Source organism: Mobula birostris, chromosome 2 (assembly GCF_030028105.1).
Source record: "Mobula birostris isolate sMobBir1 chromosome 2, sMobBir1.hap1, whole genome shotgun sequence".
Taxonomy (NCBI): domain Eukaryota; kingdom Metazoa; phylum Chordata; class Chondrichthyes; order Myliobatiformes; family Myliobatidae; genus Mobula; species Mobula birostris.
The window spans coordinates 232,440,345-232,454,456 of record NC_092371.1 but is presented as its reverse complement, the minus strand read 5'-3'; the positions used below and the strand labels follow the sequence as shown (position 1 = coordinate 232,454,456).

Sequence of the window (14,112 nt, the reverse complement as noted above, 5' to 3'; positions counted from 1 at the left end):
CTAGATACCTGCGCCTTCTCATAAAAGAAGAAAAAAAAAATCCAATCATTATCCCTGTGCTTTTCTTTCGAATACTTTATACCATTAAGCACTGATGACTAATGCTCTGTCCTTCCATTATATGAAGCAGTTTGCTTGTAGGGCTGTTCGCTGAGCTTGGAAGTTTCGGTTGCAAAAGTTTTGTCACCAATCGAGGTGACATCATCAGTGCGCAATTGAGTGTTGTTTCAGCCGTGTGCTCATGTCTATAATGGTCTAACTTGTTCTGATTGGGTGCTGTCACACTGGCCACTAGTCTCTGCTGGGTCTAGTGGAGACCAGTGGCCAGTGCGACAGCACCCAATCAGAACAACGCGTCAGACCAATATATACGTGAGCACTCAGCAGAAACACTTAATTGTGCATTGATATCACCTGGAGATGAAACGTAAGCCTCCAAGCTCAGTGAATAACCCTACAAAACAAGTAGCTAACCTGATCTACTAATCTTGCCTTTCATTTCATATAAAGTAGTACTGAGAGTTTGCAAATATTTTCCTACTTTTCACTTTTATACAAAACAGAACACATTCCAGTGTTAGTTTAATAATGTACTTTGGAGTTTTGGATCATTATGCATATACCTATCTGGAGCTGGTCTTTTATAGAAATACATCTGTTTCTATGTCGACATTAAACTTGTCTTTAAACCAATTAAAGTGGCAGAGCTCAAATTACATTCCCACATGACTTCAAATACAGGTCTGTACTCTTTGGTGTTTAACCATTATGGGAAAAGAAAAACTTTGATCTTTCTCACTACGAGTCTAATCGTAGTAAATTTTGGCTTCTGGTTAAAAGGATGCTACAGATAACCTTGTCTGCCTTAGGGCTGATGTAATTTTCAGTGTTTGTGTTAATTCTAATCCTAAACTATTCAGTGTCCATTTCTGTGTTTAAAACCCTTATTAGTTAGAAAATAATCTTTGTTACTTCCAACACTTTTTTTCAGTCAATTACTGGCTGCAGCAAGTGCAGACAGAATACTATATATACGTAGTAATTCACAATGAATTGTGAATTGTTTCTATTTTTTTAGTATATAGTTTAATTCTCTCCACAACTTGTTCTCCCCAAGATTTGACCATTCCAGCTTGGTGTGTTTTCAGACATCATTCAGCCTGTTATTCAGCACTTCTATGAAAAAGTGAGTGAAATTCTGAGGCTAGTGATCTTACTGATAAAAGTAAGCAGAGTGTGGAGATGGACTTTTACTTGGAATCAATCTAGTAAAACCCAAGTATAGTTGTGACTTGGAAGATAACTTTCCCCCAGCAATGAACAGATTATATTCATAGTCTGTTTTCACATCAACTGTACAAGTTAATTATTCAAATAGATATCTTCCACACCCTAAGTAAAACAATGTTTCCAGTGTTACACTCCTCCTTTCAAGGAGGATGTGTATTAATTTATAGAAGCACCTTGCACATCTCTGGCACTTTAAGTCAGTACTCTAATGTGCAAGGTAGACATTGAATATTAACAGCTAATCATCCGTGGTGAAGCAAAATTGAACATCATAACCAAGTCTAAGAGCTGCACATAAGCTCTATTTCAGTTCTCATTATCTTAGTAAATTGCAAAGCTTCAGTCTTCTACAGATTAACTCCATTTCGGAAAAAAAATGGGGATTAACTCACAGCTTCCTGATCAGTTGTGTTCTGTGCCTGCTTGGCATTTGAGCCCTTGAAAGTTAAAATCTAAAGTCAAATTCACCAATCCTAACAATGCCACGTAACCAACTCAAATATATTGAGTTGTATTGCTAGATTCAAATACAGTCTCTTAATCAAATAAAATAACTTTAATTTAAATTAGATTTGTCGGAATCAGTTTTACCTTCAGTAGTTTTAAGTTGGGGTGTGGGGTTAAGAACAGGGAGTTAAATATTCATACATTCCATAACACCATCTTTCAACAAAGCTTCTTTCTTGGCTCATTCAGACGTTAGTTGCAATGTTGCTTTATGGCTCTTTTTAATGGAAGTCCACAGGATAAAAGTGCTTACAAGATAAAATTGTTGTCACTGAGTAATACAGTTGTCACCCATATCCTGAGCATATCGGTCAGATATTATGGTCCGTAATTCATCAATATCTTTCCGTAATTGATAGACATCAGTTAGCTTCTTTGAAAGAAATTCATCACTGTGATTATTCTCTTCATCACCTGAACACTGCAAAGCTGTGAAACAAAAGGCACAGAAAATTTGAATTACTACAAAAATTCATCACAAAGAGAGGTTCTACTTGTTTGTATGTTATTTTAGTAATTTCCCATATCATATTCCTACTCGTGCTAAATAGTGACTATCTGAATATTTATTTTATTTGTTAAAATATTCAGATAGGTTTGGATCTGTTTTTAAATTGAAATCTTGATTAAATTTTGTTATTAATTCCCTTCATGAACGCCACCAAGGACGGTCCAAAAAAACAGTTACAAAAGAACTTTGGTGGAAGAAATAAATGAGTAGACTATTATTTAGATGGGGCAAGAATTCAAAATGCAGAGATGCAAAGAGACTTGGGAGTCCTTGTGCAGGATACCCTAACAGTTAACCTCCAGGTTGAGTCGGTGGTGAAGAAGGCGAATACAATGTTGGCCTTCATTTCTAGAGGTATGGAATATGACAGCAGGGATCTGATGTTGAGGCTCTATAAGGCACTCGTGAGTCCACACTTGGAGTATTGTGAACACGAGGAAATCTGCAGATGCTGGAAATTCAAGCAACATACATAAAAAATGCCGGTGAACGCAGCAGGCTCCGTCCGCCAGAGAAAGCAGGATCTCCCAGTGGCCACACATTTCAATTCCACATCCCATTCCCATTCTGATATGTCTATCCACGGCCTCCTCTACTGTTAAGATGAAGCCACACTGAAGTTGGAGGAACAACACCTTGTATTCCGTCTGGGTAGCCTCCAACCTGATGGCATGAACATTGACTTCTCTAACTTCCGTTAAAGCTCCACTTCCCCTTTGTACCCTATCCCTTATTTATTTATTTATTCTTTAACCCTTTTTTCTCTCTTTTCTCTCCCTCTGTCCCTCTTACTATAACTCTTTGCCCATCCTCTGGGCTCCCCCACCTTTTCTTTCTCCCTAGGCCTCCCATCCCATGATCCTCTTCCTTCTCCAGCCTCGTATCCCTTTTGCCAATCAACTTTCCAGCTCTTAGATCCATCCCTCCCCCTCCTGTCTTCTCCTATCATTTCGGATCTCCCCCTCCTCCTCCCACTTTCAAATCTCTTACTAGCTCTTCTTTCAGTTAGTCCTGACCAAGGATCTCAGCCCGAAACGTCGACTGTACCTCTTCCTAGAGATGCTGCCTGGCCTGCTGCATTCACCAGCATTTTTTTTTTGGAGTATTGTGTGGAGTATTGTGTGCAGTTTTGGGCTCTTTATTTTAGAAAGGATATACTGACATTGGAGAGGGTTCAGAGAAGATTCACGAGAATGAAAGGGTTATCGTATGAGGAATGTCTGGCAGCTCTTGGGCTGTATTCCCTGGAGTTCAGGAGAATGGGGGAGGGGGGAAATCTCATAGAAATATTACGAATGTTAAAGGGCCTGAACAGATTAGATATGACAAAGTTATTTCCCATGGTAAGGGAGTTTAGGGCCATAAGTGGCTGTGGAGGCCAAGTCATTGGATGTATTTAAGGCAGAGAGAGGTAGGTTCTTGATTAGCCAGGGCATCAAAGGGTATGGAGTGAAAGCAGGGGAGTGGAGATGACTGGATGAATTGGATCAGCCCATAATTGAATGGCGAAGCAGACTCAATGGGCCGAATGGCCTACTTCTACTCCTATACCTTGTGGTCTGTATCTCAAGGTATGTTGGGCATAGGGCTAGTGAAAATCCAGTGCTACAGAAATACCAACAGAAGCTCTAAAGACATCATTCCTGAGAGAGGAAGGGTCTTCACTGTAAGACATATGAAGTTGTGTGGTGGTAGACATAAGTCTGTGGGAGCTACAGGGCTGATCAAACTTCTAAGAAAGGCTGGTCAAAGAAAACCTCAGGAACACCCAGAAGATGGCCTCACCTGGAGACATCTTGAAAGTCTAGCCCAGAACAGAGGACCCTGGTGGGCTGCTCTTTGTGGCCTATGCCCCAGTAGGGGAAATAAGCTCAACTAACTTTCTCTTCATGACAATACTCTACTGCTTGAACTTCTCCAATTGTGTTTGAAATCCAAATAGTCGGTAATAGATTCAACTTCCTACTAGAAGGACAGCCCAAACAACAGCAATGCTGGCTAAACTAAAACCAATCTGGAGAGACAATAACATCACTCTCTGATCCAGGTTGAAGCTCCTGCAGGAACTTATGCTCTCCATCTTCTAGTACGCATGCAACCCATGGATAGCAGAACTGCAAAAGAAGATCCAGGCAGTAGAAATGAGATGCTTCAGAAGGCCCAAACGATGAAGTACGAAGAACAATCATCCAGCACGTGAGACAGTATGAAGATCTACTGTCCACAGTAAGGAAGAGGAAACTGAGATGGTATGGCCACATAACAAGATCAAGTGGACTCTCAAAGATCATTCTTCAGGGAACAGTGCAGGGGAAAAGAAAAAAAGGGACAAAGAGTGGAAGTGGGCAGATGACGCTGCTGAATCCCTAGTTGTGAGTCATCACTGCACTCCATTCTCGAGGATGTACATTCTTGAATAAGGAGACAAGACCAATGCACAATATTTCAAGTGTGATCCAACCAAGGGTCTGTAATACTTGGGGTAAGAGCTCTTTACCCTTGTATACATCCTTTTGTAATGTAGAGATTGGCTTCCGAAATGTTTGTTAACTTAAGAGTGATTCCAGTACTATAAGGCCATAAGAGAAAAATTAGACCATTCTACCCATTGGGTCTGCTCCATCATTCCATCATGGCTGATTTATTATCTCTCTCAACCCCGTTCTCCTGCCTTCCCCCTGTAACCTTTGACGCTCTGAATAATCAAGAACCTATCAACCTCCATTTTGAATATACTCAATGACTCAGCCTCCACAGCCACCTGTGGCAATGAACAAGGACATCCAGGATTATCTGAAAGCCAACACCTTTCAATCTCTTGCAATTTAAAAACCCTCCACCTTTTACTTATTCTGCCACAGGGCTTCATGTTTGTTTTATATTTATATTCCATTTCTCTTATCCTTACCCATTCACTTAACCTGACTATATCCCCCAATGCCCCTACCATCCTCCTTTTAATTTGCCCTACTGGGTTCAGTTTTTCAGGGCCGAGGGATAAAGATGGCTGGATTTTTCAGGTATTCATAAAATCAAAAGATATGGAGTCAGCACAGCATAATGGTGCTCGGGGTAAAAGATTATAGAAGTATCTTACAGCTACATTAACATCCATAAGGCATGGATTCCTGAAGTTTTGTGCTTTTTGAAATGGGCATAGTCATTCACTGAAAGCTGTCATTATTGTAAAATAACTAGGAATGAAGCATCCAATAGTGTTGATACACCTCTGTCTAATTATTCTCTCTTTCCATATCTACAAAGCAACAGAAAATCAATAATATGTTCAATGAATACTTGCATTGTATCCCAAGTAACAGTGAAAGATTTGGCTCCTTTCCCTGTGCTCTCTGAGTAAGAATATTGCACAGTGCCTGCAGATCATGCAGGCAATTAGACATTTCCTTCAGCACCATTTGGATGTCTCTTCTCTCTTCAGCTGAGGAGTACTTGTGCTGCTCAGTTTCCTGTGATCGTTCCCCTAAATTTGAGTTTTCTTCTGCTGTCCTTTGGTTCTTTGATGAATTCTTTAAAGGCAAGAAAATAGATTCAATTTGCATGTCATAGAATTACATCAAAGTAAATATATTTTGTCCATTTCTAACCTGCCAGAGATGCATTGATTAAAAATGTTCATCCTTTTAAGACAGCAGGCAGATTCTCGGTTTAATGTTTTACTCACAATTCAGAGTTGGGTATATTATTACTGACAGATGTTGAGAAATTTGTGGTGGCAGTACAGGGCAAGAGAAAAAAATTACTAAGTTACAATAAAAACTAAATCATAGTGCAAAAGAGGAATAACGAGGAAGCATTCATAGACCATTCAGAAATCTGATGCTGGAGGGGAAGAAGCTATTCCTAAAACATTGAGTATATATCAAAACGTATAGTGAAATGCATCACTTGCATTAGTAACCAACACACATTGTTGTGATGGGGGCAGCCCATAAGAGTGGCCACGCATTCCTGCACCAACAGTACTTGCCCGCCATGTTCAATAGAACAACACAGAACACGCCAAACCAGAACGCGCCAAACGGCAAAGCAACAACTGCAAAACAAGCCGCATTTCCCCCTCCCATATTAGGGTGGCATGGTAGAGTAATGGTTAGCACAACACTTTACAGTACAGGGGACCCGGGTTCCATTCCCGCCACTTCCTGTAAGGAGTTTGTACGTTCTCCCCGTGACCACGTGAGTTCCTTCCGGTGCTCTGATTTCCTTCCACAGTTCAAAAACAAACTGGTCGGTAAGTTAGTACAGGAGTCCCCAACCTTTTTTGCACCACGGGCCGGTTTAATATTGACGATATTCTTGCGGACTGGCCAACCGGAGGGGTGCTCAAGTAGAGTTAAACTCACCTCAACCTGTCCTTTACAGTTAGGGTTGTCAACTTTCTCACTCCCAAATAAAGGGACAAAAGTAGCAGTCAAATTCCGGGACACTTTACCCCAGGAAAGACTACCATGACCATTGGGCACCTGTGTGCGCATGTGTGATGTGCGCGTGTCCATACGTGCTGATTTTCTTTCCCCCCACGCATCGGTTTTGCCTTCATCTTCCCGACTATACTGTACATACGTTATTTCTACTTTATATAGGCTGTGTATTTATCATATCATTCCTGCTTTTACTATATGTTGGTGTTATTTATTTTCAGTTTTATGTGTTATTTGGTATGATTTGTTAGGTTATTTTTTGGGTCTGGGAACGTTCAAAAAATTTTCCCATATAAATCAATGGTAATTGCTTCTTCACTTCACGCCATTTTGGCATGAAAGGTTTCATCGGAACGCTCTACCTTAGCCGGGGAAATACAGGACAAACTAATTTAGCCCAATATATGGGATCTCCTGGCAAATATGGGACAGTTGGCAACCCTATGTTCAAGTTCAACAGAGCGTGACAGGGAATGAGGAAAGGTGCAGCTGACTCATATCGTTTTCTCACGGCCCGGTACTGGTCCGCAGCCCAATGGTTGGGGACCACTGAGTTAGTAGGTCATTGTAAATTGTTCCATGATTAAGCTAGGATTAAATCAGGGGATTGCTGGGCAGTGCAGCTCGAAGGGCTGGAATAAATAAACAAATAAATAAATGTTGTCAGGCTCTGTATCTCCTCGCTGATCAAAAGGGGGACAGGTGCTGAGGGCCTTTAATGATGGATGCCAGCTTCTTGAAACACCACCTCTTGAAGATATCCTTGATGGTGGGGAAGGATGCTCCCATGATCGGCCTGGTGAGTCTGCAGCCCTCTGCAGTTTTTCCAATCCAATCAGTTCTGGTCACCTCACTGCAGGAAGGATGTGGATACTATTGAGAGAGTGCAGAGGAGACTTACAAGGACGTTGCCTGGATTGGAGAGCATGCCTTATGAGAATAGGTTGAGTGAACTTGGACTTTCCTCCTTGGAGCGATGGAGGATGAGAGGTGACCTGATAGAGGTGTATAGGATGACGAGAGGCTTTGGTCATGCGGATAGCCAGAGGCTTTTTCCCAGAGCTGAAATGGCTAAGTCGAAGGGACATCGTTTTAAGGTGCTTGGAAGAAGGTACAAGGAGGATGTCAGGGGTAAGTTTTTCACACAGAGAGTGGTGAGTACATGGAAGCGACAGTAGTGGAGGTGAATACAATGGGGTCTCCTAAGACAGGTACATGGAACTTAGAAAAGTAGAGGGCTACGTGGTAGGGAAATTCTAGGCAGTTTCTAGAGTAGGTTATGTGGTCAGTACAACATTCTGTGATGAAGTGCCTGTAATGGGTACTAATACCCTAGCAGGATTGTTTAATATAGCTGTTAGGGAGGGTTTAAATTAAGTTGGCAGGGGGAAGGAAACCAGGGTGTTAGGGTCGAGGAAGAGGAAGCTAGAAATAAGTCAAAGTTACTGTGCAGCAAAGATGGCAAGGAAGACAGGCAGGTGAATACACAGGATAAGTTGGTGTGCGATAGAAATATAGCAAAATTGGTAATAGATACCGATCTAAATGTACTGTACTTAAATGTACGCAGCATTAGAAATAAAGTGGATGACCTTGCTGCTGTGTAGTGCTGTGTAACAAACCTGAGGCGATTAGGGAGCTGGAGGTAAAGGAACCCCTTGGAAGTAGTGATCATAATATGATTGAGTTCAGTTTCAAATTTGAAAAGGAGAAGCTGGTATCAAGTGTATCCATATTTCAGTGGAACAAAGGAAATTACAGTGGAATGAGAGTGGAACTGGGCCAAGTTGATTGGAAACGTAAGCTAGATGGAAGGACAGTAGAGCAGAATTGTATGAAATTCCTACAAGAAATAAGGAAAGTGCAGGAAAAATATAGTCCAAGAAAAAAGAAAATCATGAGTGGGAAAAATGGCAGCCTCATAAAAATGGACAGAGTAGATGTGGAAAAGCTGTTTCCCTTGGTGGGTGAGTCCAGGACAAGAGGCCACAGTCTTAGAATTAGAAGGTACCCATTTAAAACAGAGATGAGAATTTTTTTTAGCTAGAGGGTCGTGGATCCATGGAATTCGTTGCCACGTACAGCTGTGGAGGCCCGATCATTGAGGGTGTTTAAGGAGGAGATTGATAGGTATTTAATTAATCAGGGTATCAAGGGATATGGGGAAAAAGCCAGAAATTGGAACTAGATGGGAGAATAGTTTGGCTCATGGTGGAGTGGCGGAGCAGACTCTGGGTTGAATGGCCTACTTCCGCTCCTTTTGTCTTGTGATCTTGTGAATGTGCTGTTCTATATAATCCTGTGTATTATACCAGGTAGTGATGCAACCAGAATACCCTCCACAGTACACCTGTAGAACTTTGCCAGTCTCTCTGGTGACATACCAAATCTCCTCAAACTCCTCATGAAATACAGTTGATGCCATAGCTTCCTTGTGATTGCATTAGTATAGAGGGACTTGGGAGTCCTTGTTCCCTATAGGTTAACTTGCAGGTTGAGTCAGTAGTAAAGAAGGCAAATATAATAGGAACATTCATTTTGGGATGAATTTCAATTCTCAAACTGAATGCTAGCATTGCATTTGCCTTTCATTGCAAGAAAGTACAGCTGAGACTTCATAAGGTGTTGATCAGACTGCATTTGAAATATAGTCAGCGACTTTGCGTTCCATAGCTAAGGAAGAAAAGTTTTCAGAGGAGGTTCACGAGAATCATCCCAGGAATGAAAGGTTTAATATATAAGGAGAGTTTGATGGCTCTGGGCATGTACTTGGTGAAATTCAGAAGGATGAAGCAGGGATCTCATTGAAACTTACTGAATACTGAAAGGTTTTGGTAGAATGGTCTTGGAGAGGATGTTTCCAATAGGGAGAGAGAGCAGCCTCACAATAAGGAGACATCCCTTTAGAACCGAGATGAGAAGGAACCTTCAACAAGAAGATTGTGAGTCTATGGAATTCACTGCCATAGAGGCCTGTTGAAGGTCAAGTAATTTGGTGCATTTGAAGAGATTATTGATTTGTAACAGAGTTAAGGGTTACTGGGAGAAAGCAGCAGAATGCGGTTGTGAAAAAAAATCAACTATTATTGAATGGTGGACAAGTCTCAATGGGCTGAATGCCCTAATTCTGCTCCTTTGTCTTATGGTCTCCCTGCTGCTTGCAAAAATAAATCTATATATCCTGATCTGTTAATTATTTTGGTTAACGCATTAAAATATTGCACTTACAAAAGTTAGCAGTCGTCAAATGATGTCATAAACACAAAATAATCTGCAGATGCTGGGGTCAAAGCAACACTCACAACATGCTGGAGGAACTCAGCAGGTCGGGCAGCATTCGTGGAAAAGAACAGACCCCATCCCTGTTTCACTCTGCCCCCTCCCCCAGCTGCCTGCTATCTCCCTCATGGTACCGCCTCCTTCCACTAATTATTGTGCTTTCCCCTACTCCTCCTTCACCTTTCCTGCCTATCCCCTCCCCCACCCCTTGATCTTTCACCTGGCACCTGCCAGCCTTCTCTTTCCCACCCTCCCCCCACCTTCTTTATAGGGCCTCTGCCCCTTCCCCCTTCAGTCCTGACGAAGGGTTCCGGCTCGAAACGTCAACTCATCGTTTCCATGGATGCTGCCCAACCTGCTGAGTTCCTCCAGCATGTTGTGAGTGTCAAATGATATCATCAGGCCCAAAAATGGTGCAGCCACTCACACTGAACCAGACTATTTAAAGAGGACTAGTGCACCTGTTCCACTACCAGGTGGGTTATTTTTAACAATTATTTCCAGCCTAATCATTCCCTGGACTCGTTCCCTGATGTCTCACTTTCTTTCCAAAGCTGCCTTACCCTCATCTCTTCAAATTTCTTTCACTGTCACAGCAAATGCTCTCCGCTGCTCCTGAATCCCATCTGCACTCCTCTGACACCCCTGTGGTAATGGATAAAAATGGCACTGTGTGCACGACTGAGTATAGGTTTCCAGGGCAAAACAAGTATTGCTGGCAGGAGACATGCACAAAACTATTGAGGAATCCTGAAGAAGATTCATGGCCTGAAACCTTGACTGTCCTTTAATTTCCATAGATGCTGCCTGACCTGCTGAGTTCCTCCAGCATGCTGTGTGTGTGTTGCTGAAGCACTTCCTTATACTTTGCCAAATTTAACATAACTTTTGGGTGACTATCTCCAGCCCCTTTGTTCACGTTTCACAGAGCTGTGAACCTAGATTGCTCAATTTTGCTCAATGCTGTCCTCACCCAAACAAAATTGTTGTTTGTGGCATTATTAAAAAAGAAGCAGCAGAATAAATCTATCTTTCCAATAATTGTGATGATAGTATTATAAAATTGCAGCTGGTTCAATGCTCTCTTTACAGTGAGTAATTTATCAGCAGCCAGGATTCCTCCACAATAAAGACCAGTGTTACCTATTTACTGCTGAAGCAAAAAATTCCATGTCAAGAATATATTAACAGTAATTGCCTCTTAAAATACATATTATTGAGTCCTAATATTAATGATCTGATCTTTTAAGCTGTGACTTGGAAATGTTTGTGCATTGTATGTCACATCTTTCGCCTATCATCGCCGAGCTTCCCACTTCATCCTGCTTCCCCCTCCCACCCCACCCTGCTATCCTCTTGCCTGGTTTCACTTATCACCTTCTAGCTTGTATTCCCTTCCCTCCCCTATCCACCTTATTCTGGCTTGTTCCCTTTCCATTTCTGATGGAGGGTCTCAGCCCAAAACATCAACTATTTATTCCTTTCTATAGATGCTGCCTGACCTGCTGATTTCCTCCAGTGTCTTATGTGCTTTACTCTGGGTTTCCAGCATCTGTGGAATCTCTCGTGTTTGTGTCTTGATGTTTGAATGACTTGCCAAAAGTGCTACCAAAAATGGTCGTGTTATAGTTTTGAAAGTCTCTGACTAACTTTGAGTACCAAACACATTAAGATTTGGAACGCACAGTCTGCAGAGACGAGACCCATCATTTTCTGCAATGTATTTGTCCAAGTTCCTTTTAAACAGCCACAAAAATATTGGGCCAGATTTCACTGGATATAGCCAGTGCCTTGTCTTTGATATTGTGTTTGCAACTAAAGTCTGATGTAACAGTATTTCAGTGGAATAAGGGAAATTACAGTGGTATGAGAGAGGAGTTGGCCAAAGTAAATTGGAAGGAACTGTTGGCAGGGATGTCAGCAGAGCAGCAATGATGTGCATTTCTGGGAAAAATGAGGGAGGTGCAGGACATGTGTATTCCAAAAACGAAGAAATACTCAAATGGTAAAATAGTACAACCATGGCTGGCAAGGATGCAATACTGCTTAGTGCTGTGATGTGAGGTTCAGCAGGGTCACAGCCTCAGGGAAGAAGCTCTTCCTGTACCTGCTGGTGCGGGAGCGGAGGCTCCTGTAGCGCCTGCTGGGTGGGAGGAGAGTAAAAAGTCCATGGTTAGGGAGAGATGCATCCTTGATAATGCTTTTTGCCCTGCCCAGGCAGCATTTATGGTAGACGTTCTCAATGGTGGGCAATTGGGTGCCGATAATCCGCTGGGCAGTTCTCACCACACGCTGGATTGCTTGGCGGTCCAGAGCTCAAGCAGTTTCATGACTTCACCTAATTAGGATGGTGATACCTGTGGTAAATTTAAGGATGGTACTGTAGTATTGTGGTTTGTACAACGCTTTACTGTGCTGGGGATTCAATTCCCACTGCAGTCCGTAAGGAGTTCTCCAAGTCCAAAAGAGACACATGGGTTAGGGTTATTAAGTTGTGCGGCCTGACTAGTGTCTTATAAAGGTTCAGTATTATCTCCTTGCTTTTGTATTCTATTCCCCTTGAAATAGTTGCCAACATTGCATTTGCCTTCTTTGCCTAGTTTGGTACAGACTAGATAGGCTGAAGGACCTGTGTATGTATTGTAGTGTTCTAATCAATAGTAGCTGTGCTAGGTTTGGTGATTGCTTCAGCAAAATAGTTCCAAATCATGCAGGTTCCCAATTTAACTGTTTACTAGAATAGGCCCACCCCTTAGAAATTAAGAACAATAAACATCTATATTTGCTATAAGAATTAGCTTTATCTTAAGATTAAAAATGTCACTTCCATTCATTTGTCTTTGATTGAGATGTACAATTAGACCCCATATCAACCACAGACAATCCAAAAGATTCACTTACATCTTCCATGAGGTCTTTCAACAGCTGCAGGTTCCTCTGTGTCTCTCCCAGTTCCTTCCGAAACATCTGTGAGGCAAACTTTTCTTGTGCCAACTTTTCCTCTAAAGCCTTCAAAATGTATTACAGCAGTTGGTGAACATCTGGCAAATTAGCATTACCACAACAAACGACTTCTTTCATAGGCATTCTGAAGGATTTTATTATTGAAGTACTATAGTGGTCTCAAAATTTAATCACAAGGACCAGGTTTTCTGTTCTAAGCTGAATAATTTAATTACTAATAATTGCTAAATCTCATCTGTACTTACAGCACAAGTCGACGTATCAAAAATATTGCCGGTGTTTCATGCTTATTGATGTCCTAACCATCTGAAAGTGCTCAGTCACATCAAATGGAACATAATACGAGTTTTGAATTTTTATTGAACTCATTTCTGCATACAAGGTCCATGGCTGCGCATTTCCCTAAGACAGGAGGGGTGTCTTCCTACACAACTTAGAAAGAATTAACCTGACCTGCTCCATTGGGTTTGGTGACGAAAACATGCATATACCTGGTAAAAGGAAGTCTATGCAAGACTTTGTCCTAACCTTTTGTTCCATCTTACAGCTATCCTCCTCTATTTTTATCACTCCATCTCTGCATTTCCACCCCCCTCCCCCATTGCCCTTGATGCTCTAATATAACCACCATAGACAATCAGTATTGGGAAGTCCACTCCCTAATCAAGCAACTAATGTCCTCCCTCCCCTGTGTATTTATCAGAAGCCATAAATTATGCTTTGTGTTTATAAATTCAACAGGCAATTTTGTGAAGACTTGGCAAAAATTATCAGACAAATATAAATCTTTCATAGAAACATAGAAAATAGGTGCAGGAGTAGGCCTTTCGGCCCTTCGAACCTGCACTGTCATTCAGTATGATCATGGCTGATCATCCAACTCAGAGCCCTGTATCTGCCTTCTCTCCATACCCCCTGATCCCTTTAGCCACAAGGGTCATATCTAACTCCCTCTTAAATATAGCCAATGAACTGGCCTCAACTGTATCCTGTGGCAGAGAATTCCACAGATTCACCACTCTCTGTGTGACGAAGTTTTTCCTCATCTCAGTCCTAAAAGGCTTCCCCTTTATCCTCAAACTGTAACCCCTTGTTCTGGACTTCCCCAACATCAGGAAC

At 41.7% G+C, this 14,112-nt stretch overlaps 1 protein-coding gene across 5 annotated transcripts in view; it reads right to left on the bottom strand.

The window, feature by feature from the left end:
• Window positions 1–298: 298 nt before the first annotated feature.
• Window positions 299–14,112, bottom strand: part of cep85l (centrosomal protein 85, like) — a 343,531-nt gene continuing 329,717 nt past the window's right edge. For all 5 annotated transcript variants that reach the window (XM_072251606.1, XM_072251604.1, XM_072251605.1 and 2 more), the window contains 3 exons: window positions 12,931–13,038; window positions 5,610–5,835; window positions 299–2,226 (listed from right to left, as the gene is read on the bottom strand). In XM_072251606.1, coding sequence (XP_072107707.1) covers window positions 2,066–2,226; window positions 5,610–5,835; window positions 12,931–13,038 — 495 coding nt within the window. In that variant the 3' untranslated portion in view covers window positions 299–2,065. The remainder of the gene's footprint in view (window positions 2,227–5,609; window positions 5,836–12,930; window positions 13,039–14,112) is intronic.